The following is a 26,657-nucleotide window of genomic DNA, read 5'->3' on the forward strand; positions in this document are numbered from 1 at the left end:
GATGGGAACAAAGATTAATTGTACTAGGATATATCTTATCCTATCTTAAGTTGAGTTGTTTTTTGGGATGGAGAGAGTAAAACTTGTCGTTGCTGCAAAATATTGTTCAGCGTTGCATCTTGTGATGTTTTCCCAGCAATGTCATTTTTCATCTCAAAACAACAAGAAACTTTTGACGAGATGATGAATGATCACCCACACACACCCAAAAAAATCGCAATCAAAACAAGTCTTGCGGGAGCAGCACTGGCGTGAAGATTGAACAAATAAACATGCATTTATATTCGATTGATCAGCAAGGACTTCATCACATTCTTCCTAGCGTTTATAAACAGGTTGATTTCCTCTGAAAAAGGGGACAAAAATCAATGGAAAGGCTCAAAGCACATCCGTTTATAAACAGGTTGATTTTCTCTGAAAAAAAGGGACAAAAATCAATGTAAAGGCTAAAAGCACATCGTCTTCGTCAATCGTCACCGTGCACCGCTCGGTTTTACACTTTGATCCATTAGACATCAAACCTTTGAACTTCCAAAATCTACATGTATTTCGAATTCATGTTAGAATTTGAAAAATGTATATGAATTTGATCGAAATGGTGTTTCATTCGTTTTCACCATTACAACATCTCGATTCTGCGTAAAGAGCAAAAGTAAATGTTTATATATGACTTTGCGAGTCCTCTGATTTACTCCACATAGTAGCAGATTACAAGAAACAAAGGCTCCACGTAATATATAGCTGGAATTCCTTTTCCAAATGTAAAAGTACAGATTTTTCACTCCATTGCCTCTCTTTCTCATTATCCAACAGCCGGCGTTGTATATACATCGAAGTCCTTCATCTGCCCTCAATGGCATCATGGCATGTGCCACAGGCCAAAGTCAGCCATTGGATCATCATCTCCTCCTCAATTCCTCCATGCCAAGACAGTGAGTGTGCCAGTGTTCATCCAATAAGCAGATTGGCTCAGAGGATTAGTGACAGAGATCAGGTAATGCTACAATGTGTTCCTCTGCCCTACAAATTTCCGTGCAACACCGAAGATGAGAGCCTTGGTCAACAGCCCTTGATCAAGAGTGCAAGCCAGAGCAACAGCTCCACCGAGCACAAGGAACCTTGCTACTCGGTTTTTCGCGGGTTTCTCTTCTGCTTCCACAATATCTGACTGATCATCGTTGGATTCCAATCCACGAACAAAATTGTCACCAACCTTGGTATTGATATGCGCCATCAAGGCACTCTGAGACAATGGCTCCCCAGCAGCTCTCGCTTTCTGATAGGCCCTAAGTCCAGGTTCGATTCTCTTTACACACCCCCACATTCCCTGCCGAATGCCAATCTTTGCAATCTCATAGGGAATACCCATGTCCTCATGGTGAAACAGGAGAACCTCACAAGCCGTCAATCCACTGTTCCCTCTTCTTGATTCCACTGTTCAAAGATCAGATGAAAAAAAAACCAGTTACCAAACTGCCCACAAAGAAAAAAAATAGAGAAATATGTCTACTCATCCATTTCTCCTCTTCTGCGTTGTTCTTTTTTTGGTTCAGACCCATTACTCAAAACAGTATACATTTCACCTCATAAGGCTCAAAGGAAAACAGAGTAGTCAAGGAAATTGGCTTACCTGGACGGATGCACCAGCTTGAATAGTATACATCTACTCTACGAGGTTTGTTACGACGTGGGATGGATGAGCATGGCACACCCTGCACAATGCACAAAACACATACATGTAAATTGCTGAGCTAGTCAACTCTGTGTTCACATGCGCACACTAGTGATTCAAGCAATGCAAGTTGAACTTGCCTAGGCAAAACTATGAATAATCAACAATTTATTTTTACTCTGTAAAAAAGTCCATTTAACCTTTGTTCAATGGTAATACTCTCTTTAGTTCAGAGATACATCTTACTGAGTCACTTTATGCAGGGTAAATATCCTAAACAACAATCTTGAACCAAGGTTAAGTCATTAATAAGCATGAATAGGCCTCGAAAAGAAACCTCCAGCCAAAACAAAATGTGTGTTATTTCAGGAAAGCAGGCCAAAACTTCTGAAATGTGACCTGAGAAATGAATTTAAAGCAAGAAGTGATCATATGTTCTCTAATGAGGTACAGAAGGCATCGTCCAATAACTTACAACCGATAACCAGAACTGATATGTGACATACTTCTAAGTTTGACAATGATGTAGGAAATTAGCAACTACTTCCTAGTCCCACCTTGCTTTGTACTTGGTGGTTCCCTATTAAATATATCTTAATGCTCATGGGTGTTCCCACTAAAAAATGGAGATTTGAGAATCTCTGCTGTCAACAACTCAACATTAAGATCAAGACATCAATGATGTTACAAGTCTATATTCATAAGTGTGTTCCAAGGATGGAGAAAATGGCCTGAGGTCAACATCATTAGATAAATATAGTGTTTCAAAAATATCGGCACATCTGAGAAACAACAGCTGGAATTTCTATATGTGGCCTCTCAGTATCAGAAAAGGTACAGTTGTGCAGTACGCAAAGTAATGAATTCACCTAGCTCAGCCTATTCTTAACAGAACAGAGCCAAGGAGGCACAACTGTACAGCATAACTTACTTTGAGAGGATCATTTTGTTGCATACGCGTTAAAGCAGGAAGACTCTAGACCGAAATCTATCCAAAGAAGTTGCATATATGTTTTTGAATTGTTGGCAACTGTAGTGTATAAGTTTGATGCACATAAATTCACTACAATCAGATATTCATATGCTAATGATCAAGTGCAAGTCCTCCTATAACCCCCACAGACAACACCCAAAATAATTTTTCAATGTTTGTTTTTACCTTTGTAACACAATAGTATGCACCTCCCAGTTTCCATATCCGACGAGCAATGATGTACTCCCTGTCACTACAAAAGAAGGGGAACTGCAACAGCAAGAAAAATGCAGAGGCATGAGAACACTCAAAAGGCACAAACAGAATTCAGTCGATTTACTATCATGTCAAGATAATCAACCTTGCGGACCCAATGCACTTTCATCGTGCCTGTTGTCTGACACTCTTCCAAAGTCTTATGATAGATAAGCATATCATCCCACTTGTTGGACATCCGGAATTGATCGTCGCCGAAGAAGTCCCTCACCTCCTCCGGATTTGCATTCTCAAATATAGTACTACTCTGGTATTGTGGAGGTCCAGTCTGATTGCATCAAAAGTATCATTCGAGAACTAGTGAGGATTAGCATTCACCACTTCAGACCAACAAGAAGCAAAGAATTCAGTCCACTGAAAGTGGAATTCACCTGTGGATCCCTCCTCCATGCCTGGTAGGTCATGGCGGGCAGCGCCTTCTCCATCATCTTGATCCATGCCGGGCCGCCATCCCTGCCCTCCACTAGCCTCCAGAGGTTCATCAGGTCATCCTTCCCCACCGCCAGCTGCTCGTTCGCCATCTCCGACGACCTGTCAAACCAAGAAGCACCGACAGGGTCAAAGACCCGCTCCAATTTCGCGCACCAAATCCACCACTCAACGATACGGCTTTGACCACCGCACCAACACCACGAACACGGGGACGCATTTCGCCGAACAGTTCGTGGGCCTACGTACCCAAGCAGGGAGGAGTCGTCCTCCTGCTGCGGCGGCGGCGCCGGGCCGGCGGCGCCGACGTACTGCGCGAGCGGGGCGCGGATGCGGGCGGGGAGCTGGGTCCTCCAGAACTCCAACGTGGCGAACGTCGGCGGCGCGGGGTGGCTGTCGGCGGTGGCGACGAGGCCGGCGGCCCAGCGCGGGCGCCACGCCCAGCCGAGCAGGAGGCCGAGGAGCGCGGCGGCCCAGAGCGGGCCGGCCAGCACGGCCATCTCGCAGGCCGCGCCCCACGCCGTCGGCTGCTCCAGGACCCTCGCCACCGCCGACAGCACGTACCCCATCGGCGGCGGACGCGGACGCGGCGGCGGCGGCGGCGGCGGCGGCGACGGTGGCGGAGCGGCGTATCGGGCGGGGGGAAGAAAGGAATGGGCTTTGTGGCCTATCGAGTCGTGGAGGGGATTAAAGACTCGATTTTTATTTTTTTTTCTCTCTCTCTCTCTCTTATTATTTATTTATTTATTTATTGGGTTTCTTTGGAGAAGCAAAAGGTGTGGTGTGTGAGTAGTGAAGGGGGGTCATTGAGGTGTGGACATGGTGCATGGACTTTGCATCTCCCTATCATCTTTCATTATTTTTTTTCTTCTTTTTTAAGGAGATTTTTTAAAGGACTTCTTGGAAGGGGGGTCATTGAGGTGTGGACATGATGCATGGACTTTGCATCTCCCTATCATCTTTCATTATTTTTTTCTTCTTTTTTAAGGAGATTTTCTAAAGGACTTCTTGGGAGGAGTTTAGTACTAGTTTAGGTCTTCAATGTAGATGTGAATGATTTTTATTTTTGAGAAAGACTAATGAATGGCCCCATGGGGGTGAGCTGAGATGATGTTTTAACAAAGCAATGGTGGGTGGTCAATTGTTTATATTTCCTAGAAGAGTTTAGCTTTTTTTAGGGTGTTGGTTGACCCTTATTAATAATGGTTTTAGTCCTAGTTGATTTCTGGTTGGGATGTCATTTTCACAAGAGTGTTGTGCTCTCATTGCTTGTTCCTTGAAGCCGCAAAAGACAGTCTAAAGATGTCTAAACAATTGAAAAAAAATGAAGTACATAAGCATCTCCGTTGAGCTAAAATAAAAATGCATCATGTACCTTTTGCTACAATGAAAGAACAATAAGTACTCACTCCGTCCTAAATATAAGAAATTTTAGTTATATGGAACATATTATATTATTATGAATGTAGACATATAGTCTATCCATATTCGTAGTACTAATCCCAATCAACCAAAACCTCTCATATTTTAGAACGGATGGAGTAAACCATTGCAATTGGATCGCATATGACTTATATATGTTTAAAATGTGACCTTTACAACTTGAGTGTAACTTGAGTGTAAACTCTTTCAACAGAAGCGAAACAAGAAAAATGACGATTTCATGAATATAATCGACTTAGTAACCCCCGTCATAATATAATCGACTGATCTACATCATAGTTAAGTCAATCCAATCCAACTAAACTTGTGAAAGAAATATCCAACCACATACTCCAGTTCATAAATATCCTAAGACTCATCCTCCAAACCCATTTTCCTCTTCTCATAACTCATCACGACATGTACTAGTACTAGTACCTACTGGTACCTATTTTTTCTATTGAAATGATTTTTCAGCCATTTTTTTTCGTTTGAATTGATTTTTGAGCCATTGAATCCATGTGAGAGTGGCATGGACAAGGTGTAGAGACGTGGAGGGTTGAGCCACAAGTGATAAGGTGGATTTTTCCGGATTTGGGGGGAGAGGTTGGGGGCAGCACCTTCCGATTCCTGTGGGGGCCAAATCCCCCCACCAACCAACCACAGCCCGCCACGTGGACTGCAGCTGGCCCAAGATGAGTGGCCATTGGCCAAACACCCAGTCACCCAGACCAGCTTAGCTCAGATCAGTACAAAAGCTAGGCTACTATTGGTCCCTGAACAACTATGCAAATTGATGATTAGCCATCAGCTACTACTAATTGAAAGAAGAATGAAAAGGCAGAGGCTTTTGTTACTAATTGATCGCTATCATATCACCTTCATCAGTTGCCAAATGGCTCTCCTGTAGCTGGTGTCTACTGGACACCTGCAGAGTGTAGAGCTGTTCTTGCAGCTGCATGTGTCACTCTCCTATCCTGCCTGAGCCTAACACTGTTTCTCAATTTTTCTTGTCAAGCTGGCACTGCGAGTGATGTGTACTTGTTCAGCCCAGACCATAGTTTTGGTATGAATAGCACTGTTTTATGTGATTTGTTTTAATAAAAAAATTCGTAGGGATAGAGGGGCTGATCAGTTCAGCTGGGATGTAGCTGCACAGCCGCAACGCTACAGCCCTCCTAGCATAATTCTGCTTGCTGACTCCTATAGCTGCAGCACCGCTGCTTCCGTAGCTAGCTATTCTAAATGAACCCAGAGTGAAGCCAAAATGTCAGCAATTTTTGTAGTGTATCACTCATTCACTCACTCAGGGTGTGTTTAATTCTCGCTAAAATTGGAAGTTTGGTTAAAATTAGAACGATGTGACGGAAAGTTGAAAGTTTGTGTGTGTAGGAAAGTTTTGACGTGATGAAAAAGTTGGAAGTTTGAAGAAAAAATTTAGAACTAAACTCGGCCTCACTTAAGGCATTTTTTCATATAGCTGAATGATTTTGCGAATACTATTAATGGTATAGGCGAACACATTAACTATTATAATTTTTAAAAATGAATGTTAATGCTTTTTAATAAATTCGTATCAATAAAGCTTTAAAGAAAATCACACCATATTTAAAAGCCCTGTCGTATTAATCCATTCTAAATGCCTTATAAGTGAGTGAATGAGTGATACAACCCTATTCTTCCATTCTTCAACCTACAAGTTTCATTTTTATGTTAAGAATTCTTCAATGCATATGATTCTTTCAGTTTCCATGGTGTGTGTACGCATCATGCATGCATGCTGAGCAGATAACCCTATCTATCTACATCTAGTTCGTCCTTCATTGTGGTGCCAGCAATCTGGATAAGTGGGGGAGTTTGGCCCCATTCTCTGATCTGCTGATGATGCTAAATTGTAGTACATGCATGCGTGTCAAGTGTCACCTGCAGAAAAAGAGCTAAATCCTCCATTATTTATCTGTTAATTTTCGCATGCAACAACCCATATGCATGTCTCATGTGAAGGGACAGCTTAGCTAGCTGGCTGGGCTACCTAAAGCTGCGTGTTAATTATCCTAATTAGTTAGCCCTTGAGTGTGCTAAACGTTTGCAATATGAAAGTGATTAAGCTATGAGCACCAAAAGAGCAGCTAGCTCAAGCTGCAACACTACCACCTACATCCTTCTAGATTGGATAACAAATATTGATAAGCTAGATCTCCAATGCAGTTTAGCCCAGCTGATCACTAGCATTCATCATCTCTTTATCGACGTTGCCCATAATTGAGACCACTTAATCATGTGATTCACAAGGTAATAATTAATTAGTACTAGCATACGCGACGATGCGGCTTAAGAGCAAGTTTAATATTATAGCCCACTGCTAACTTCAATTCATCTATAGCCAATTTAATAGCCAATTCATACAATAGTTACTTACTATACTATTCATATATGGTCCCAGCTATCATACACACATTACGTCTTAGAGTCCGTACTGCAGCTGGCTACAGATCTATAGCTCGCTGATCTTCTCTCTAATCTTTTATCTCATTAAAATATGCTTATAGCTGGCTAATACTCCCTCCGTTTCAAAATGTTTGACACCATTGACTTTTTAGTACGTGTTTGACCATTCGTCTTATTTAAAAAATTTAAGTAATTATTTATTCTTTTCATATCATTTGATTCATTGTTAAATATACTTTCATGTACACATATAGTTTTACATATTTCACAAATTTTTTTAATAAGACGAACAGTCAAACACGTGCTAAAAAGTTAACGGTGTCAAACATTTTGAAACGGAGGGAGTAATATGCTACTGTGACTGCTCTAATTGTTGTCTATATTTGCACACCAACCACCCACCAATTGTTTGCTGGCCATGCATATCATATACTTGAGCGAGAGTTCAGTGATACACGTATGTACTTCCTTTTGGAAATCAAGAAACCTCTCGCCTATAAAAGACCGCCTATTTAAGCATATTAATTTGTTGGTTGGGATAGAATCACAGCATGCAGAAAATGCACAGCTATAGACAACTCCAGCACATGATCTTTGAACTATGACTGATGTCCAATCCAATGCCCATCCTTGCCAGAGCCCAATTAGTGATCGATCTGGATCATACTCCAGATAAGAAGTTAAGAACTGAAGCTGTATACGCCGCAGGTAGGACAAATCAATCATACGTGAATCTTCAGAAAAATAAATTGCACTTTACTAAATGTTTTTGTTTTTCAAACGATGCACTTTACTGAGTAAGAGTAGAGAATAGATGCGCCCGGTGTACAAACCAACCTAATTCTGAAATGGAGTCCTGGCTCATCGTTTCGCTTATAAATATCATAAATGAACCATCTTACTAATGATTACAAAATAATCTATGAGTAAAACTTTCAAATAAACTGAAAAGAAAACACACCCCGAATCAACTCTTCATCACATTTCTGAATTTCTGAATCTGTTCTTCAGAAATCACATTTCTGAATCTCGTCTTTTTATTGAACGAAAATGCTGGTTACTTTTGTAAAAAAAATTTTATAGGAAAGTCGCTTAAAAAAATTATATTAATATATTTTTTAATTAGTTTTAGTTAATACTTAATTAATTATATGATAATAAGCTGTTTCATTTTTCGTGCCGGATGGATAGGCCCAGCCTTAGAGCAGGTACAATGCGGGCTATTAGCCAACCATAAATATATTTTAATGAAATAAAAGATTAGAGTGAAGAGCAGCGGGCTAAAGATCTGTAGCCAGCTGCAGCACAGACTCCAAGACGCAATGTGTATATGACAGGTGGGACCATATGTTAATAGTATAGTAAACATTATTGTATGAATTAGCTATTAGATCGACTATAGATAAATTAGAGCTAGTAGTTGGCTCTAGTTAAACTTGCTCTTATGGGGAAACACCCCCTTAGGTTGTCAAAAACTCTAGGCCAACGCTTCTCCAGCCTAGGCCAGATCCGAGGGCCTTGCATCATGCCACTGAACGAGAATGGGATCGTCCGCGTCGTCAGGGAAGCAAAGCAACCAACAGGCGCCGCCATGGCCGACCACCTCGCGAGCTTCAGCGTTTGCTTCCGGTTTCTCACCATCTGAAATTCTGTGGATGCTGCCGGCAACTGGCCTTCTGACAGGTGGTCCCCACTAGTCATACACACTAGCCCAGCTGACAGGTGGTCCCCACTAGTCATACACACTAACCCCAACTAACTGAGACATCCTCAACTGACTCAGCCTCCGAGATAAGCCGCGCCGTCGCCGCCGCAGAAACCGCAAAAGCCATCGCCGCCGCCGTGGCCATGGCAGCAGCATGCTCCTCCGCCGCCTTCCTCGCCTACCCGGGCAGCCTAGGAGCAGGGCCCCGCCCCCTCCGCCTCTTCCGCGCATTCGCGGCGGCCTCCTCCTCCGGGTCGGGGAGCAAGAAGAAGGCGAGGAAGTCCAAGGGCGCTGGGAACAAGGGGGAAGCCAGCGACGGTGGAGGCGGCAAGGGGAAGGAGAAGGCGCTGGAGCCGCCGCCCTCGGTGATACGCCGCGCGCCGGCTGGGAGCGCGTCGGTGTTCCAGCAGCCGGAGCCGGGGTTCACCCCCGGCGGCGGCGGCGGCGGGAAGGGGCCGACGGAGGAGGAGCGGCGGCAGCGGCAGGCCAACGAGAACGCCTTCCTCCTCGCATGGCTGGGGCTCGGCTTGATCATCCTCGCCGAGGGCCTCGCGCTCGCCGCCTCCGGTAACGAAGCTTAGTTTTATTTATTTTTTTTCAATTAATATATTATCCTCTGCTTACAATTTTAGTGGTTCAACTTAACTGAACAACACTAGTCTGTAATTAACACTGAATGTCTGAACAGAAAAGAAATCGCGTTTCAGTAAGTAATCATTCAGTAAATGACCACACCTTTCTAGTGGAAATGCTGAATGTGGTGATCAGTGATGGAGGAATCGTCACATTTTCTGAACTAGTATATGCGTTTTCCATTCCTATCATGATATGTTGGTGTAATCATCTGAACTGAAGTGTGACATGATAATGATGGTACACGAAACAAAGTGAATGTAGCTTTACTTGCTCTAAATAAGAATTTTAAGTAGCACCAGATTTATTATGTGTTATTATAACAGAGTTGGAGTAGTTATCAACAAGTGACCTAACTTTTTTTAAAAAAGATAATGAAGTGACCTAACTATTTACTGAGGATAATCTGAAATTTAGTGCTTTAGAACTGTGGAGCTTAGTGATCTTTGAGACTTTGAGCCTTATATCATAATGTTATGCAGGTTTCCTGCCAGAAGAATGGGACAGCTTTTTCGTGAAGTTCCTTTATCCATCGTTTACTCCTACGGTAATATTGTTTTTGGGCGGTACGGTCGGATATGGCGTCTTCAAGTACTTCGAAGGCGAGAAAAGCAATAGCTAGATGGCTGCACAAAGGTTGGACTCAAATATATTCATCTTCTGAATTTTGGCCCTATAGTTCTCCCAAAAGTTTTTTTTATCATAGGCTCACTGCCTCCAGCAATCATATATCTGACTGCTAGTTCTGTATATGCCTCTTTCACATCAATGCCATATTGCCATCTCTGTTCTTATGATCTTTGGAATCTAAAACCTTTTTTTTCTGCAATATCGTATTTTCATTTCTTCTCCTTTTACCTTACCATAGATTGGCCATATTTTCATTTCAATGTAGATTTGGAAGGGAACATATTGTCTAACCGTCACATACCCCAATTTATTTGCAGGTGAGTAAAAGAATGAGGCGGGTTGAAACACGATTAGAGAGTAAATGGTTCATATTTGCCATGGTTAGAGTATTGACTATTACCATCGTAGCTGCACAAGACACCAGTCAGAGGCTTTGCGCAAATTGCAGTGCGACTGTGCAAATTACAAATTGTGCAATCATAGGCAAATGGAAAAAAAAACTCAAATCTAGAGTTTCCCGACATGATTTCGCAGACCATGCATATCGTGGTCAAGACAAGAGGATCATTGATAAATTCAGTTTCTTGAAGCAAGCAGGTGCAGAGAAGTTGTACCCTATTGTATGAGGCATCACACAAATCAGCGGCTGGGGAAGCTACGAGCTCTGGAACTCCCTGTCTGTCATCAGTGTCTAGTTCGTCTCTAGCTAGTTCTCTTGTACTTCTTGACTTGTTATTGTTGTTCAGGTCATCTAACTCCTGGGGTTTGTTCAGCGTGCAAGTCAATAAATTTGTATTGTGCTATTTTGTTAATGAAATGAAACGCGATCGTTTGGTTTGAATAATAATTTTGTAATTGAAGTGGTTCAGGTTTTGACATGAGTCAGCAGGGCAGGTGGGCAAGGAGGAGATCGAAGGATGCGGAGGACGAACGAGGTGGTGCAGCGCGGCGGAGCTCCGGCGATCGGCCGCCGCGCGATCGAGGCCGATGCGCACTTGTGACGGAGGCCACTGCAGGTGGGTCCTACTCTTGTGTGAGCCCACATGGCAGTGGGTTCGTCTTTTTACCCAAACGGGCCGCACCTATGCCTCGTTCCCGTTCCGGCCCAACAACGCGATACCGTTCTGGCCCAACAAGAACTGGCCGGAGGTGATCTCCGTCCGGACGCGCAAGAAGTCGGTTTCTTTTTTCTGCTTATCCCATTTCTAGTTTTTTTTTTTCCTTTCAAAAATTATATTACCATGTGAAAAATAAACTAGCAAGCAGGTAGAAGTCTGGCCTAGCCTACTTCTGCCACTCTGGCTACTGATCGATCTAAAAAATGTGCCTCGACACAGTTCATACGAAGACCAAAATTTGTGTAGCATCACCCTATTGTTCACTGATAGTAGTACACAATTCTGTAAATTGCTATAACACGCTCTGTCCACAAGCAAAATCATGTCCACCAAATATATAATATCCCAGTACACAATTAGGAAATAGAAGGAAAGGAAAATAACTTATTGGTTATTATTACCCAAGGGGACAAACCTACACTACACCTGAAATTGAACAAGAAAAAACAGCCGTTGTACAGTAGTACAAGACGCCAATGGCTCTGAGCATCCAACTCCTTTTGTGTTTTAACTGTTTACATCAGGAAGTCCCTGGGGTCAGTGACGTATCCGGTGAGGGCTGAAGCCGCCGCGGTGAACGGCGAAGCCAGGTAGATCTGCCCTTCCTTGTGCCCCATCCTGCCGGGGAAATTCCTGTTCGTCGTCGACACACACACCTGCACCCAAATACGTTTTTGAAATCAGTTAATCAACAAAACCACTCGCATCAACAGGATATAATTTGGAGAACACTTGCAATTCCCTTTGCATTAAGGACTTCTTTTCATCACAAAATGGTCTACTAAGGGAGCATTTTCCTTTACTGATTATAGGTCTACCATAGTTATTCCCAAAAACAACGGCTTTAATTTGGACTAGCACCTATGATTACCCAACTAGTAATTAATATCGTAGCCAGCCACCAATAATGTGAAAGTAATTCAGATTTTTGTTGTCCCTTTAAATAGAGAACAAAATTCGTCCAGGGTGACGGTTCATGATACCTTATCTTTCAAGGAAGACATCTATAAATTCTACTATGTTGATAAAGTTCATACGAAACAACATTTCCTGTTTTACTGAAATATTTGGAGGCACTTACCATAGGTTCATTCATGCGAGCATATGTATCACGAGGACCACCCAAACAAGCACCGCAACTAGGGCTAGCTGGTGTATCACAACCAGCCTCCTCAAATATCTGTGAGCAAGTTTTGCCACCGGCTCCTGGTACAGGGATGCTATAAATGTCCATCCACACCTACATAGATTTAACATTCTTATTATTAAATCGAAACCACAGGATGATCATTTCAGTATGTGTTTGCTGTTTGCTGCATTTATCACCTTTTGTGTCGCCGGAACGAGAAAAGTGGGAACTTTAACCTTCTTCCCCTGCATTAATGAAAGCAATTTTAGTAAGTCAAGCAGCCATGGAGTAGTATGACTTGAGAATTACTGTAACATGATATTTAAGTTTGTATATAGAGAAATTGATTTAAATAAACAGGATGGATCAATATGCTTCAACAAATAGTGCTGGCTATAATTTGCAGTTACTGAGTCAATCAAGCTGGATGTCTATCACAGTAAGGCGGATGCTAGATCATTATAATCATAACTGATTAGCAGAAATTAACCTAACCATCTCCTATAAACACACAAACTTCCTCAGAACAACTCAACATATTGAATTCCAATCAAAACCCAACCCGATTTGATCATATAATACCGTAGCACATTAACCCTTTCAGCATTCAATGTTTAAAATATTCTAGATGTGCCTATTTAAACCAATATTCCCTTTCTGCATTGATTTCAGCTGCTCATGTACAAGGGACCAATGAGGTCAACTGAAGCCTGGTCCATATCAACACTCTTTGAGTCAGAACCTAACAACCCTAGATAGTAACAAATGGATACGAGCACAAACCATTGGCATTATCCTCCTCTTAAGTTCTAAAACATAATGAGTATCTCATAGTACTAAATAAACAAAATGACTTGGGTCATATGTCACCAAGCCACAAGATTCAAGCCTCTTACCGAAGCTAAGAACACCTTCGCAGCAGCAAAGAAGTCCTCAGTTTTACCTCCAGTACAAGAACCGATATAGACCCGGTCAATCTTGACATCTTTGCACTCTCTTGCTAGAGCACGGTTGTCAGGTGAATGTGGCTGCAGGTCCACCAAAATAACAGCTTTGACTCTTTTGTATAATGAAATTGATGAGATTGCAAAAGATAACAGTAACTATATGAACAAACCTTGGCAACAACTGGCTCCAATTTGGATACATCAAACCGGTAGTCACTAACAAATCTGAAAAAAATGTAGTGAAATCAAGTATAAGAGAGAGAGAGACATCAACAGCTTATGCTTATGCGGTTTCAATTTAACTATTCAAAACATGACACAAACGGACCACAGTTTATCTACATAAGCTTATAGATCAACTAACCATACAGGAAAAAATAGAGTATAATTCATCTAAAAGAAGTGTATAATTGCACAAGGACAACCTAGTGTCACAAGTTATCACCTAGTAGGCTCTACATCATTGTGATAAGCTAAAGACGACAAAGAAAACAAAGAACCAGTTACCTTCATAATTATTTCTCTCCCTACATATAGCAATATGACATTCTTCTTTTCAGTTCAAGTACTCAATATCCAAATTTAGCTATAATATTTCTACATGATTGAAGCAACACGATCTGATACTTGAGAGCCTTGCTAATCTCCAGTGCAATCAGTTAGATTTCATTACCATGATATGCCTTCAGTGCAAAACCAGCAAATAGCAGTATTGATAAATAATATCATGAAGATGTGTACGGTAGGAATAGACTAGCTGAATGATCGGCATGCAGCATTTTATTTATGAAGTTTGAAAGTGATTAATATACAGCAAAAAATGGTGCTCTGTATTACAAAAAACTCTAGAAAATGCGCATATCGAAGTATTGAATAGTCAAAAGGAAAAGAGAAGGTATAGGCAATAATCACCTGGCCTGAGCATCACTATAGACAGGCTCGTATTCAACTGATGTCTTGCCCTGCAGTTACCAGGATGACCGATATGGAGTCATAATTATCATTATGTAAAAGTTAGAAATTTGTTCTTGTAAATATTTCTTCTTATTCGAAGCTTAAGGATGTTGGGTTGTTTTATTTGCATAAAAATATCGCTCATTTTATTACCAAGCATTTTAAAGGCCATTAAAGTACCTCAAGATAGTTAAATGTAGTTTGATCGGCAGGCACAACACCATTCTTGCCACCAGCTTCAATAACCATGTTGCACAGTGTCATTCGCTCTTCCATCTACCAAGTTTGCGGAAATATTAGGTTAAAAGCCATGAAAGATGAAAATAATTGATCAATCTAGTTATGAGCACGGAGCATACATTTAGACTTTCCACAGTTGATCCAACAAACTCCATGGATTTGTATGTTGCGCCAGATACAGAAATCTCACCAATAATCTGCAATTAGCAATTATTGAGGATGAGCTATTAGAAAATGCTGGCAGAAAGATAAGTACAGAAAAATATACAAGTATTTTGTAGTCTTACTTGTAAAATCAGATCCTTTGCAAGTAAATAAGGTGGCATTTCTCCATCTAATACAAACCTGATAGTTGGAGGCACCTGAAAATAATTTTGATAGATCACATTAAGAATATTTAAATAAAATATAAGGAACAAAAAGAATCCTAGAGTTCCTATTATAAATGTAACTATCCTATGGATAGTGCTATTGACATGATACATCCCATATGTCTACCATGCTACGTTTGGATGAAATAATATTCAGATGGCGCGGTATGTACATCAGAATAAAAAAAATTCTACTGTCAGCACTCAGAAATCTATCTTGAGTTCTGATTTATAGTGGTCAAAAGCATGCAGCTTGCTACAATGCCATTATTACATTAACATACATAGAACTGACACATCATTCAGATGAACTCACTAACCAATATCTGAACCACTTTTTACTATCAAGGCTGATATTTGAAGGAGTAATCAGAACTTTCTACATACCTTAAGAAGAGCCTTCCCAGTGCCCATCACAAAACCAGCATCAGTGTTTCCAATTCCAGTTGCAAATTGGCCAAAGGCTCCAGCATTGCATGTATGAGAATCAGTACCAAGGAGAACCTAGACAACAACTGGAGCAGGTTAATCCTGTCCTATGAAACCACCAGATTCCTGCATTAGCACATTCACTGGAAATACCTCGCCTGGTCTGCAATGACCCTCTTGAGCAAGAGCAACGTGGCAAACACCCTTGTAGTCTGGATTTGCCTGCAAACAACACAAATTGCAGTTTATTTAAAAAATTTCTTCAAAATGAACATGAAAACAGGTTTGATACAAAACAAACAAGCTATCAATTGGAGAAAAGATAATGAAAATGGATCGGCATACTTTGAAATTGCTCAGGTCCTTGATGTCATAGAAGTACTTGATGTTCTGCTCCATACAGAAATCCCTGAGGATATCAACATTTCGGTTTGCTCGCTCATCGCTGGTGAAGATGTAGTGGTCCGGGATGATGACCACCTTCTCTCGGTCCCAAACCTTGGCGTCCTCCCCGAACTCCCGCTTGAAGATCCCGATGGTGCCAGGGCCGCAGACGTCGTGCGTCATCAGCACGTCGACGTCCACCCACACGTTCTCCCCGGGCTCCAAGCTGGCGCGCTCCGACGCCCTCGCCAGGATCTTCTCCGTCATCGTCATGGCGCTCTTCACCTGAAACCGCAAAGAGTCCCATCCTCATCCGCATCCGCACGAGAATCACATCGAGAATAGCAGCCTAGCCTGGGTCGAGAAGCCGTACCGAGCCAGTGGAGGACGGGGCGCGGGGGGCGCGGGCGGGCGTGGCGACGGCGCGGACCCTCCCCGAACGCGCCCTCCTCCCACTCACCCTCCGCTGCAGCTGCTGCTGCGACGGCGCCACGGCGGCGGCGGCGAGCTCGTTCTGCGACAAACACCAGCAAGCAAGGGCAAGGGGGTTAGCATCGCGAACCGCTTGGGTGGGGAAGACGGATACCAGAGAGGTAGAGGGGAGTGGGGCGAACCTTGTGGGCGAAGGCGGCAGCCTTCCCAGCGACGGGGGAGGCGGCGGAGATGGAGGCCATGGCGGCGGCGGCGGCGCGCGGTGGTGGGGGCGGCGAAATGGCGAACACCTGTGGGGTGTGAGGTCAAGGGAGGCACGGGGATTGTATTGTGGCGTCGTGTGTGTGTGTCGCGTCGCGCGTGGGAAAGGCGAGCCACCCGGCCACAGTGCCGCGTGTGGGAGGTGACGTGTGCGATCTCAACCGTTGGATTGAGATCGGACGGCGGTGAGTCGGCTTTTTTGTGGCCAATTCGACCTTTTTTTTTCTTGCATCGATCCGTATGTCGGTATGAACAGAGGAACTGGGCTTCATTCAAGGCCTTCTTTATGGGCTATCGCGAGGCGCCAATGGAATCTTCTAAGAGGCCACTTTGTGTGATCAAATGACAAGCCCATGTCCCCTCAAAAAAAGGGAATATATAATGCAAGGTCATCAAATTAGATTTAAAAAAATCCTGAATTCGTAGTTTTCAATTTAACCCTATGATAATTGACATATTTTTACTGAAAAGTTGTTTACAAATACTTGACATTGCACGAAATACTTTCGGTTTTACCCCTATGATAAATTATATTATATCCACTAAAGTTCGTTTATAACATGCTCACCCACTTGCTACCAAAACTGCTACTACCTCCGTTTTTGACTTTGGTCAAAGACAAATTGTTTTAAATTTAACTAAGTTTGTAGAAAAAATAATAACATTTTCAACTCATGACAAATTTATTATGAAAATATATTCAATTATTGATTTAATGAAACTAATTTCGTATTATAAATATTATTATATTTGTCAAAAACTTAGTCAAACTAGAAGCAGTTTGACTTTAACCAAAATCAAAATATCTTATAACTTAAATAATATCCTAGAACTAAATAGTAGTCTGTACTACTTCAAAGAAAATAGTGGTGGTGGCGGTGACTCTGCCACCCACCTATTCTTATTGTAGTTTTAAAAATTACTCCTTGAACTTTTTCATATAAATGGGTAACCAAATATGAAGTAATATCAAGGTGAATATTCCGAATAGCAAAACACTAAGTACCACATTTCATAAAAAAAATATTTTAGATAATAGTATACTACTAATATATGTTTTATTTGTAGCAAAGTACGGACGTTTATAATTTCTAGTTTTTGTGTGTATGGCCAAAAGTGTCAGTAAAAATAAGAAGGAAGTAGTACAACGTTCTTCCTTCGTACAAGCTTTTAATGTTTTTCATAATAAACATCTGGTGATGGAATAACTTGTTACAGAAGCTGACACCAAACAACTCTACATGTCGAATAGGCAGAGGTTGGAGATAAAATGGTGTATAAAATTTTCTTGTTCTTTATTTCTAAAAAATACCCTATAGAAATATTACTGTATTTGCACAAATATATTAGTTAGATTACTTCATGCATATTCTTGAGATAGACTTTATGCATATCCTACATCTCTCTCCTTAAAGTACTAGCTGTTAGTAGTAGGAAAATAACAACTAAACTTTAAAGGAGAGGTAATTTAAAGTGATCAAATAAAAAACATTAGATTTAGAGGCCGATTTGGACGGATCACATCTCTAAACTTATCATCATGGCGACAATACCACGCAATCAATATAATTACCATCGTAAAATATTTTAATACCGTTAATACTACATCACACCAACTAAAGTTGTATTGTATATTGTTGCGCTAGATCGCACATATCCATAATTCTTTTAAAAACAGCGGGCTGCACTTTGTCCTATATACCATATCATATAAGTCAAAATGTGCCCCCAAATAAAAAACTAATTCAGTCAAATTATGTCTCCATAACTACGATATATCTTATTGTGTGCTAAATAATATAATATAGCCACAATAAAATGGCCCCAAATGCATGTGAACACTTTGGAAATCGTAGTTATATTATAAGTAAGTGCTTCTACACTCTTCCCAGATAAATTATAAATTAATAAGGCATATACGCATTGGAGAGTATATTTAAATATACATAATATGGTAGACTAAATTGGTCACGTATTTTGTGGTTAAAATACAACTCAATTATTACAGTTTTTTCATTTGATTTATTCCTTGAAAGAGTGTGCTGCGAACTTAATTTGCTGAATTCCTTTTTATATTTTTTTGTCAAGACATCATGCACGGCATGTTTGTTTCAAACCTTTGATAGAAATTAGTAGAAATTTAAATGAAATGCTATAGTTCTTGCACAAATCCTAGGATTTTCCTCAGTGTACAGGACTAAAATTCCACCTCAATACAAGAATAAATTCTCACGGGGAGTCTTGCTCTGAGTTGACTTGGGGTTGACTCATTACTCTCCTTTTCCTTCTGTATGAATGCATTGGTCAGTGTTCTGCAGACAAAGCACCTGATACAACGGCATTAGTAGTTTTCTTCAGCTTAATCCGCCTCCTTTCTGAGACCACTGGAGTTGATTAGGGTAGAACAGTTGAAAGTTTTGTGTGAGAATTGAATCATGGTCCCTTTATCTTATATTTAAAAAGTGGTTGAAATACGGTTATTCACTTGTGGTATCATGTAATGGCTTACCACTTGTGCTAAAGCTGGTTTGTCATGTACTGACCTTTCTTGTGCAAAGCTGAATTATATAGAGTATTTATTACAAGGTGTTATCATCGATCTAGGCTAATCAAAATAATAATATAGATCATCATATCCAACTGCCACAATGGTATATTTAATGGTCAAAACCGAGTAGTACTTGACTTTAGCCAGTTGATAACATGGTCGAAACTGAATATGAAAACGAAATAATGTTAACTATGTCTGTAATGTTTATCATCTGAGAATATTATCGTTTTGTGAGACATATTTTTTTTTGTTATACTATGGACGGGTAAGTGCGTAGTTACCTCATAAGATCATGGTTAATTTTCTACAGCTATATAACAAATCGTTTCATATTTTTTAGTTCTGACAAGAAGTAGTCAATAGTGGGCAAGAGGCCCTTTTCCACTGATTAAATTTCAATAGAAAATTTGTACATTTTTAGTTTAAAACTTTAAAGTCATACTTTTGCTTTCCACGTCTTTCCTTTGGGCTCATTTCTTAATGCCTCCATCGTGAAGGAGATTAGAAAAATTGCCTTCGAAAAAGAAATAACAATATAAAATACTCTTTTGTAAAAAGACACCTGAATACTCTGCAATTTCAGGAAGGCCTGGCATGACGACTGCTGAGAATTAGGATTCAAATTTTTTTTTCTGATCCATATTATATTGAGTTAGGTTTAATATATAAAAGGAATTAAAAGAAGAAATTAACTACATGTACGTCTGCTATTACATCAGCCATGTCCAAATATACATTTAAACAATTTTACTAGTAATGTTTTTGAGAGGTAATTTAGAGTACATTCCTCTTAGGAAAATGATTTACGAATATCCTTATTTACTAACATATAAACAATTTACATTTTTTTCTAAAGCAAGCAATGTGTTAATTGCTTCTAAATATGGTTATTATTGATGATCAAATATTTCATCTCAAACAGACGCGTACGCTATTTTTCTCATACCGTCTTTTCCGGATGTTACAACTTTTTTACGTTACAGGTTTATAATTTGAGTAGACACATCCCATGTAGCATTTTGACCATGTACAACGAATATATCACAAAGTACTTATATGCCATATTGTGGATTTTAATTTTAATTGCTTTCTGAAAATATTTTGAAATATCGATAGCCAAATATGCATAGTAAAATCTTTGTAACAAAACTATACAAAAAACATGCGTAATATTATGGGGAAAAAAACTGTGTTTGACAGAGTCTATATATACCAACAAGCCTTGCAGACATAGGTACATTAATTGCAAGAAGAATTCAAACATTACAAAATTAATTTATATACTTAATAGGGACTTGGCCACAAAACCATAAAAAAAACCATAAACAAGTTCCATGTCACACCGCATATTTCGAAATTAGCACCACCTAGAATAAAAAACCTCCCCTACACAAAACAAAACAAGAAAAGGATTAAACAATAAGCCCCACCATTATTTCGCCTCTTAAAAAATGCCATTAATTTAAAGCAATCACCAAACCAAACAAACCAAAAACTCTTAAAAATTCCACCCATTTGCCAATTTTTCCAGTTGTTTAAATTAAATTAAACCCAAATCGATCCCTTTTATTTCCTATCTTGCATTTCCCATCTCCATCCTCCCTCTCTTCTTCTCCTTCTCCCTCCCCTGTTCTTGAATTCCTCGCCGGAGAACTTCTCCGGTGGTCTCTGAGTTCGCACTCCAGGTTAGAATTCTGGTGCAGTGGCTCGAGCTCGGGTTCGAATTCGGATTTCCTGGGTTGGTTGATCTTGATCGCACTCGCGGGAAGAAGAAGAATTAGGAAGCAGAGTGATCTCTGATGGTCACGGGCCGAGAAGGGAAGAGATAGGAGTTGTTGTCATGGAGCCCGCGACGGAGACCACGGCGACTTCGCCGGCTGCGGCTGCCGCTGCGCAGCCGGAGGCGGAGGCGGAGGCGGAGGCGGAGTCGGCGGCGACGCCGGTGGCAGTGGCGGCGGCGGCGGCGGCAACCTATCAGCCGCCAGCGCCGGTGGTTCCAGTCGCCGTGGCAGGTGCGGCGGCGGGGAGAGGGAACGGGAAGAGGAAGAGGGGGAGGCCGAGGAAGTACGGGCCGGACGGGAGCCTGCTCCGGCCGCTGAAGGCGACCCCGATCTCGGCGTCGGTGCCGGACGACTCCGGCGGGGGGCAGTACACGCCGGCGGCGGCGGTGGGGGCCGTCATGAAGCGCGGCAGGGGCCGCCCCGTCGGGTTCGTCAGCCGCGCGTCGCCGGTGTCCGTAGCCGTGACGGCCGCCACGCCCACCGCCGCGGTGGTCGTCTCGTCTCCGGCCACCCACACCCAGACGCCGCTCGGGCCGCTAGGTATGGAAATTTTTGAGAAATTTTGCCGTAATTTCGAAAAATTCAGGTGAAAGGCCTGCAACTTTTTTTTGGTTCGTCTTAGGATAAAGATAATAAGCCTGTTTAGTTGGAGTTTAGTTGGGGTGGTGACTTGTGAGAGAGACAAGGCTTTTAGAGGAGAGACAGACAGGGACTGTCTACTGATCTAGTCTAGGTAGGTGAACTGAAAACTGAAAGAGGCCTGCAGCTTTCAGGTTAAGGTTGTTTCTGCTTGGACCTGTAGTACCAGGTGCTACTAGTACCTTGGTTCTGCCTACTGTCTGTCATGGTCTCATGGACTCATGGTTGGGTTAAAGAGTTAAGAGTGTCTTATCTGAGGTTTCAGACTTCAGGTTATGAGTTATGCATAACTTGATGAATTTTGTAGACAAGTTACTAGTAGGTATCACTATTCAGAAAGCCTTAGTTTGAGTTTTCAGGGGGAAACAATACTACAGTAGATAAAACTTCAACTCATCATGCTGTTTACTGCTTAGAACCTCTGTTGGGTGGTGTGGAACTGAAAACCTGCAACAGGCGTTTTGGTGTAAATACCTTCAGTTGTGAATTGTGATGAGATGTAGTCTGTTCCTATCTACTAGTATTGGTTAGGGTGGCAAGAATAACCATGGATGAGATGACATTACGCTGCTGATTTTGAATCTAGTTTTGTCTGGTGTATTTTACAGCAAATACTCTTTTTGTGCATTAGTTGAATAAAGTTGTTACTTAGGTGATAAGGTGTGCATGTGCAAAAATAATATTACTGTTTTGTAAGCATTAGTTGCGCAAAGTTGTTACTAGTAATTGTATGTTCATGTGCGCATTAAGATATGAGCCTACAATAAATTGAAATTTGTTCAAGGATAACATTTTGCCTCCATATTTGATAAAAACACAAGGGCTAAAAAATATGAGAAGTGCACGATGTCCTGAAAACTTTATTTCTCTCAATGCTGAGAACCTGTTGATGGGCAGGTGAATTGGTAGCATGTGCTTCTGGTGCAAACTTCACACCTCATATCATTAACGTTGCTGCTGGAGAGGTAAGATGTCACTGATTTTTTCTGTTTCCTCTTCTTGCTCTCACAATGTTAATAGCCTGGTCTACTAAATTTGCTTGAATGGTGTTACCAACTTAATTTTGTTATGCCAGGATGTTAATATGAAGGTCATATCTTTCTCCCAACAAGGTCCAAGGGCAATTTGCATTCTGTCTGCTAATGGGGTGATTTCAAATGTTACATTGCGTCAGCAAGATACTTTAGGTGGTACAGTGACTTACGAGGTTTGTTCTTTCCACCTCCAAATTAATACTCATGTTTCTTTTTGAAATTTTCATGCTCTGCTTGTACAATATGCAAAACAGATATATCACTCGCATTTAATTTATGAACTGGAAAAGGACAATCGATTGAATCTTGTTATACTAGCCATATTACACTATTTAACGATTATATATTGGTCTCTCAAGTTCATTATCATTGGTCTTGCATGTTGTTAATGAAACATTTTACACTAAAACCATCTTTTTGATATTCTTATGTGACTTTTGGTCCTGGCAAATATGAATTGCAAACAACATGTAAAACTGTAGAGGAAATATTTTGAAAAATAAAATGTTGATCGTATGATTGATATGGAGTCAAAGTTGAGTGGCACAATAGTTTTGGTATAGTGAGTATGCAAGTAGAGGATTTTATGTGTTTCAACAAGCTAAGCAGAAGCTGTAGGCATGTGGTTTTCAGCATACTATCCCTGTTCTAGCGTGTGAAAACTGATTTTTCTTTAATCCTAGTTCTCCAGTTAATCTGGGCAAGAACTGTAGCTTTAAACCAGACCAGTTCACAAAAAGGAACCAAAACAACCAAAGAGATTCCTATGGAGACATTATAACTTTCTAAAGGGTGAATTAATAAGTAAAGACACAGTTTCCTTTTTGCAGTATTGATATTTTTTTTCTGCAATTTCGATTAAAAAACATTTTTCGCCGGGCCGGCAAAGAAAACCGGCCAAGTTTTGCATTAAGAAGGAGAGAAAGTTTTACAGCAGCCCCTAAACCAGAAAAGGCTTAGGTTACAGAAAAAACTTCACAACAATATAGACATGATTAAAAAACATTAATATCAACCTTACTGGTAGCAATGATGAATAGTGTAAGGTATAAGTGAGCGCTTTGTTTTAGTCTAATGAGAGTGTCGAACAGTAAAAGCAGTGAACAGCCAGGGCTTCATCAGTTCCACAACTAGTGGAATTGCACAATGGAAAATATGGCCACTTTCTAGGACTTTGTCCCAGGAGAATACGATTTACAATTGGAGGAAATATCCGCCACCTTGAGAGCAGATGATTTTCTTAGAGAGAAAAAAAGAGTAGTTGAAATTTTTTTTGAACGAATGAGTAGTTGAAAAATCAAATGGGTGTAAATTATATGTCATAATACAATTCACATGATTTGACTTGAGTATATGGGTCTAGTAATAGTCATGATCAGGACTTCTCCGTGACCCAAAATAATCTTTGTTTCTCCACTTTACTACATGATGAAAGTTAAAAAATGCAAGGAAATTAGGTGGAAACTAACAGGAGGCCACCTGAAGAACTTACATGGAAATTATGTGTGCATTTCATAGTATGTACAAATGGATCTAGTCGGACGTTGTCAGCACTAACAGTGGAAAAAGTGTGCCTAATGTATATATATTGACAATGGAATAATTCCAATACCTAGCTTTTCCACACACGCACATATGTACTATTCGAACAAACTTTTCAAGTCCAGTTCTTCAGTACAATTCCTCTGTTTATATACTGTTCGTGCTAATGACTGATCAACTAAACAAATCCTTGTGAAATGTTCATTTCAACCACATGTGTGCATATCCACTCTTCATCATGCAGACCTGTTTCGATCTTCTAATCATAGATGTGCATATAGCCATGTCTATTTTTGTATCAAAGAACTTGATTAAAACTTCTCTCTAAATTCCTAACTGATCAATGTGCTCTTAATTTAATCAGGGCCGGTTTGAGCTGCTCTCCTTATCCGGATCATTCACGCCAACTGATAGTGGTGGAACGAGAAGCCGCTCCGGTGGAATGAGCGTCTCGTTGGCGGCCACGGATGGCCGTGTCATCGGAGGCGGAGTTGCCGGCCTCCTTGTGGCTGCAAGCCCTGTTCAGGTGAACCCTTTTTTCAGCTTATCCACTGGATTATTGTAATGGACTATTGCCCAATGTTTCTAAAAATATGTTTTTTTTAAAAAAAAACTTTCTTCTATTCCATTATTGAAGCTATTTGTTAGGTTTATAAATATATAATATTTAATTTATTCCTATAATCAATCGGCTTGCATTTGTGGATTATCTATTTAGAATGCTACCTTAAGCTCCATGGATTGTGTGTTCTAAAGTGTTGATGAATGATAGACGAAACTGAGTTTATAACAATTATTTGAGGGCACAAACAAATGGATTAAGTAATAGAAAAGTTATAAGTTTGATTTATCAAAGTTATCTAAAAACTACTGATATTTATAACTTTTAAGAAAAGTGTACCGTCTAGAAGCTTGAGAAGAGTGTCCGCGATAATCCGTCATCCATTATATATAAAAAAAAGAACGTGCTGTACTTGATATTCAGATTATTCAACAATGACATATACGCATCCATCTGCTTTGCTTGCTGTTGGCAACAACCTGATTGAGTTCGATTGATTGTTGTTCTCTATCAGGTTGTGGTAGGAAGCTTCCTGCCGAGCTACCAGCTGGACCAGAACGCCACCAAGAAGCCCGTCATCGAGATCACGACGGTGCCGCCGCCGCCGCCGGCCATCGGCTTCACCATCTCCAGCGGCGACCACATGGAGGACTCCTACAGCGGCAGCCATGGCCAGCACCGCTCCGGCGCCGCCGCGGCCACGACGACGACGGCGAAGGCCAACTCGACGTCGGCGTTCAGGGTGGAGAACTGGACGCCACCGGCGCCGCCGGCGGCGGAGGCGGCGAGGACGAAGACGCCGTCGTCGGAGGCCAAAGTCCCAGTCCCCGGAGCCTGACGAAGCTTGCATTGCATATAGTTGCATTGTGTTGCCGTTTGTTAATTAGGTCCTGAAATGGATGTGCAGAGATGAAAATTTTCGTACTACCATCGATCAGTCCAGTCATCGTCAGATCATCAGCAACTTCCGTATGATTAAATCAGTGATGCAGTTAAATGTTAGTGGAAGAAATTATCACACCATTCCTCGTGGACTGGTTTATCCGATTAATCTGTACTTAATTATGATCAGGCAGGGACAGTGGAGAAATATAATTAAATTCTCTTGTGGTACTATCTGTTAGGCTCATGTGAGCTAATGATGTGCTTGTCTTGCATGCAGGTGCTGGGCAGCGGCTCTACTCCTACCTGTGATGCTTAATTGTTTATTTATGATAAGTGCAATAATTAGGCTCCATTCATTTTTGTTAAGATGAAAATTTTACTTCAGTTTTCGTTAGCGTGTTTCAAAAACTGCTAGACAATAAAAATATACGAAAACTTTCTGATTAAGGGCAGTTAGATCCATAATTGTGTTGCTACTATCTATGATAGCAACAGAAGGCGCATCTTTGATCTGAAGCCCACTTAAATCCAGCCCAATGGGGAACCAAAGCTAAAACTTCAGTTCTTCTTCGCAGTGGAGAAATTCTTCAAAAAAAATCCGGAAATTATTCCGTTCCAAAGAAAAAACGTTAGGGCTTTTTAAAGTACACCAATAGGGTGGTGTCAGAAAAAAAGTAAAGCAATAGGGAAAAGACAGGATTAAAATGTCATGGAATCAAGAATATGAAATGCCTTGTTCAAAGGAAAACTAAGTAGGAATTTGGTGGATTCTGTAGAGAGAGTAGAAAGACAAAGAGACATGTTGCATTGGACTCCTTAGAGGAAGTACAGTAGTAGACTATAAGCCAGCTATAAACACATATCGAGAAGATAAAAGAAGAGAGAAACAACATGCTACAGATTTGTAGCCACCTGCAGCACGGACTCTAAGACACAATGTATGTATGACATGTGGGACCAAGTATTAATAGTGTGGTATATGTTTATATGTAACTATTGTATGAATTGACTATTAAGTTGACTATAGATGATTTAAAGCTAGTAGTTGGCTATACTATTAAACTTGTTCTTATTCGGTGGGGGTTTGAGTTCATTGGTCCCAAAATCAACTCCAAAGTTAAGGTTGAAAATTTAAATTTTGACTGATAATCATGAGCATAAGCGAAAATATGAGGCTGATTGTCTGGTTTCATGTGGAATTGGTGTATAT

At 40.9% G+C, this 26,657-nt stretch overlaps 4 protein-coding genes across 4 annotated transcripts; 2 read left to right on the forward strand and 2 right to left on the reverse strand.

The window, feature by feature from the left end:
- Positions 1-566: 566 nt before the first annotated feature.
- On the reverse strand, positions 567-4,031 carry LOC127764010 (uncharacterized). The gene is made up of 6 exons (XM_052288816.1): positions 3,600-4,031; positions 3,293-3,452; positions 3,007-3,189; positions 2,832-2,915; positions 1,631-1,712; positions 567-1,434 (listed from the first exon to the last, which is right to left on the reverse strand). Exons 1-6 carry the CDS (start codon positions 3,917-3,919, stop codon positions 1,001-1,003), a joined length of 1,263 nt encoding a protein of 420 aa, XP_052144776.1. The 5' UTR covers positions 3,920-4,031; the 3' UTR covers positions 567-1,000.
- A 4,728-nt stretch (positions 4,032-8,759) lies between these two features.
- Positions 8,760-11,054, forward strand: LOC127761712 (protein LPA2). The gene is made up of 4 exons (XM_052286035.1): positions 8,760-8,903; positions 8,943-9,492; positions 10,041-10,194; positions 10,506-11,054. The coding sequence occupies exons 2-3, from the start codon at positions 9,069-9,071 to the stop codon at positions 10,178-10,180; spliced, it is 564 nt and encodes a 187-aa protein (XP_052141995.1). The 5' UTR covers positions 8,760-8,903; positions 8,943-9,068; the 3' UTR covers positions 10,181-10,194; positions 10,506-11,054.
- Positions 11,055-11,543: 489 nt separating this feature from the next.
- On the reverse strand, positions 11,544-16,529 carry LOC127764076 (3-isopropylmalate dehydratase large subunit, chloroplastic). Its single transcript, XM_052288901.1, has 14 exons — positions 16,375-16,529; positions 16,134-16,274; positions 15,722-16,045; positions 15,530-15,598; positions 15,335-15,451; positions 14,864-14,938; positions 14,696-14,773; positions 14,517-14,612; positions 14,295-14,344; positions 13,553-13,607; positions 13,332-13,463; positions 12,633-12,680; positions 12,388-12,546; positions 11,544-11,962 (listed from the first exon to the last, which is right to left on the reverse strand). The coding sequence occupies exons 1-14, from the start codon at positions 16,432-16,434 to the stop codon at positions 11,822-11,824; spliced, it is 1,545 nt and encodes a 514-aa protein (XP_052144861.1). The 5' UTR covers positions 16,435-16,529; the 3' UTR covers positions 11,544-11,821.
- A 4,044-nt stretch (positions 16,530-20,573) lies between these two features.
- On the forward strand, positions 20,574-25,773 carry LOC127761969 (AT-hook motif nuclear-localized protein 7-like). The gene is made up of 5 exons (XM_052286305.1): positions 20,574-21,325; positions 22,322-22,389; positions 22,500-22,631; positions 24,365-24,526; positions 25,077-25,773. The coding sequence occupies exons 1-5, from the start codon at positions 20,845-20,847 to the stop codon at positions 25,398-25,400; spliced, it is 1,167 nt and encodes a 388-aa protein (XP_052142265.1). The 5' UTR covers positions 20,574-20,844; the 3' UTR covers positions 25,401-25,773.
- Positions 25,774-26,657: the final 884 nt, after the last annotated feature.

This window comes from Oryza glaberrima, chromosome 2, assembly GCF_000147395.1.
Source record: "Oryza glaberrima chromosome 2, OglaRS2, whole genome shotgun sequence".
Classification (NCBI taxonomy): Eukaryota; Viridiplantae; Streptophyta; class Magnoliopsida; order Poales; family Poaceae; genus Oryza; species Oryza glaberrima.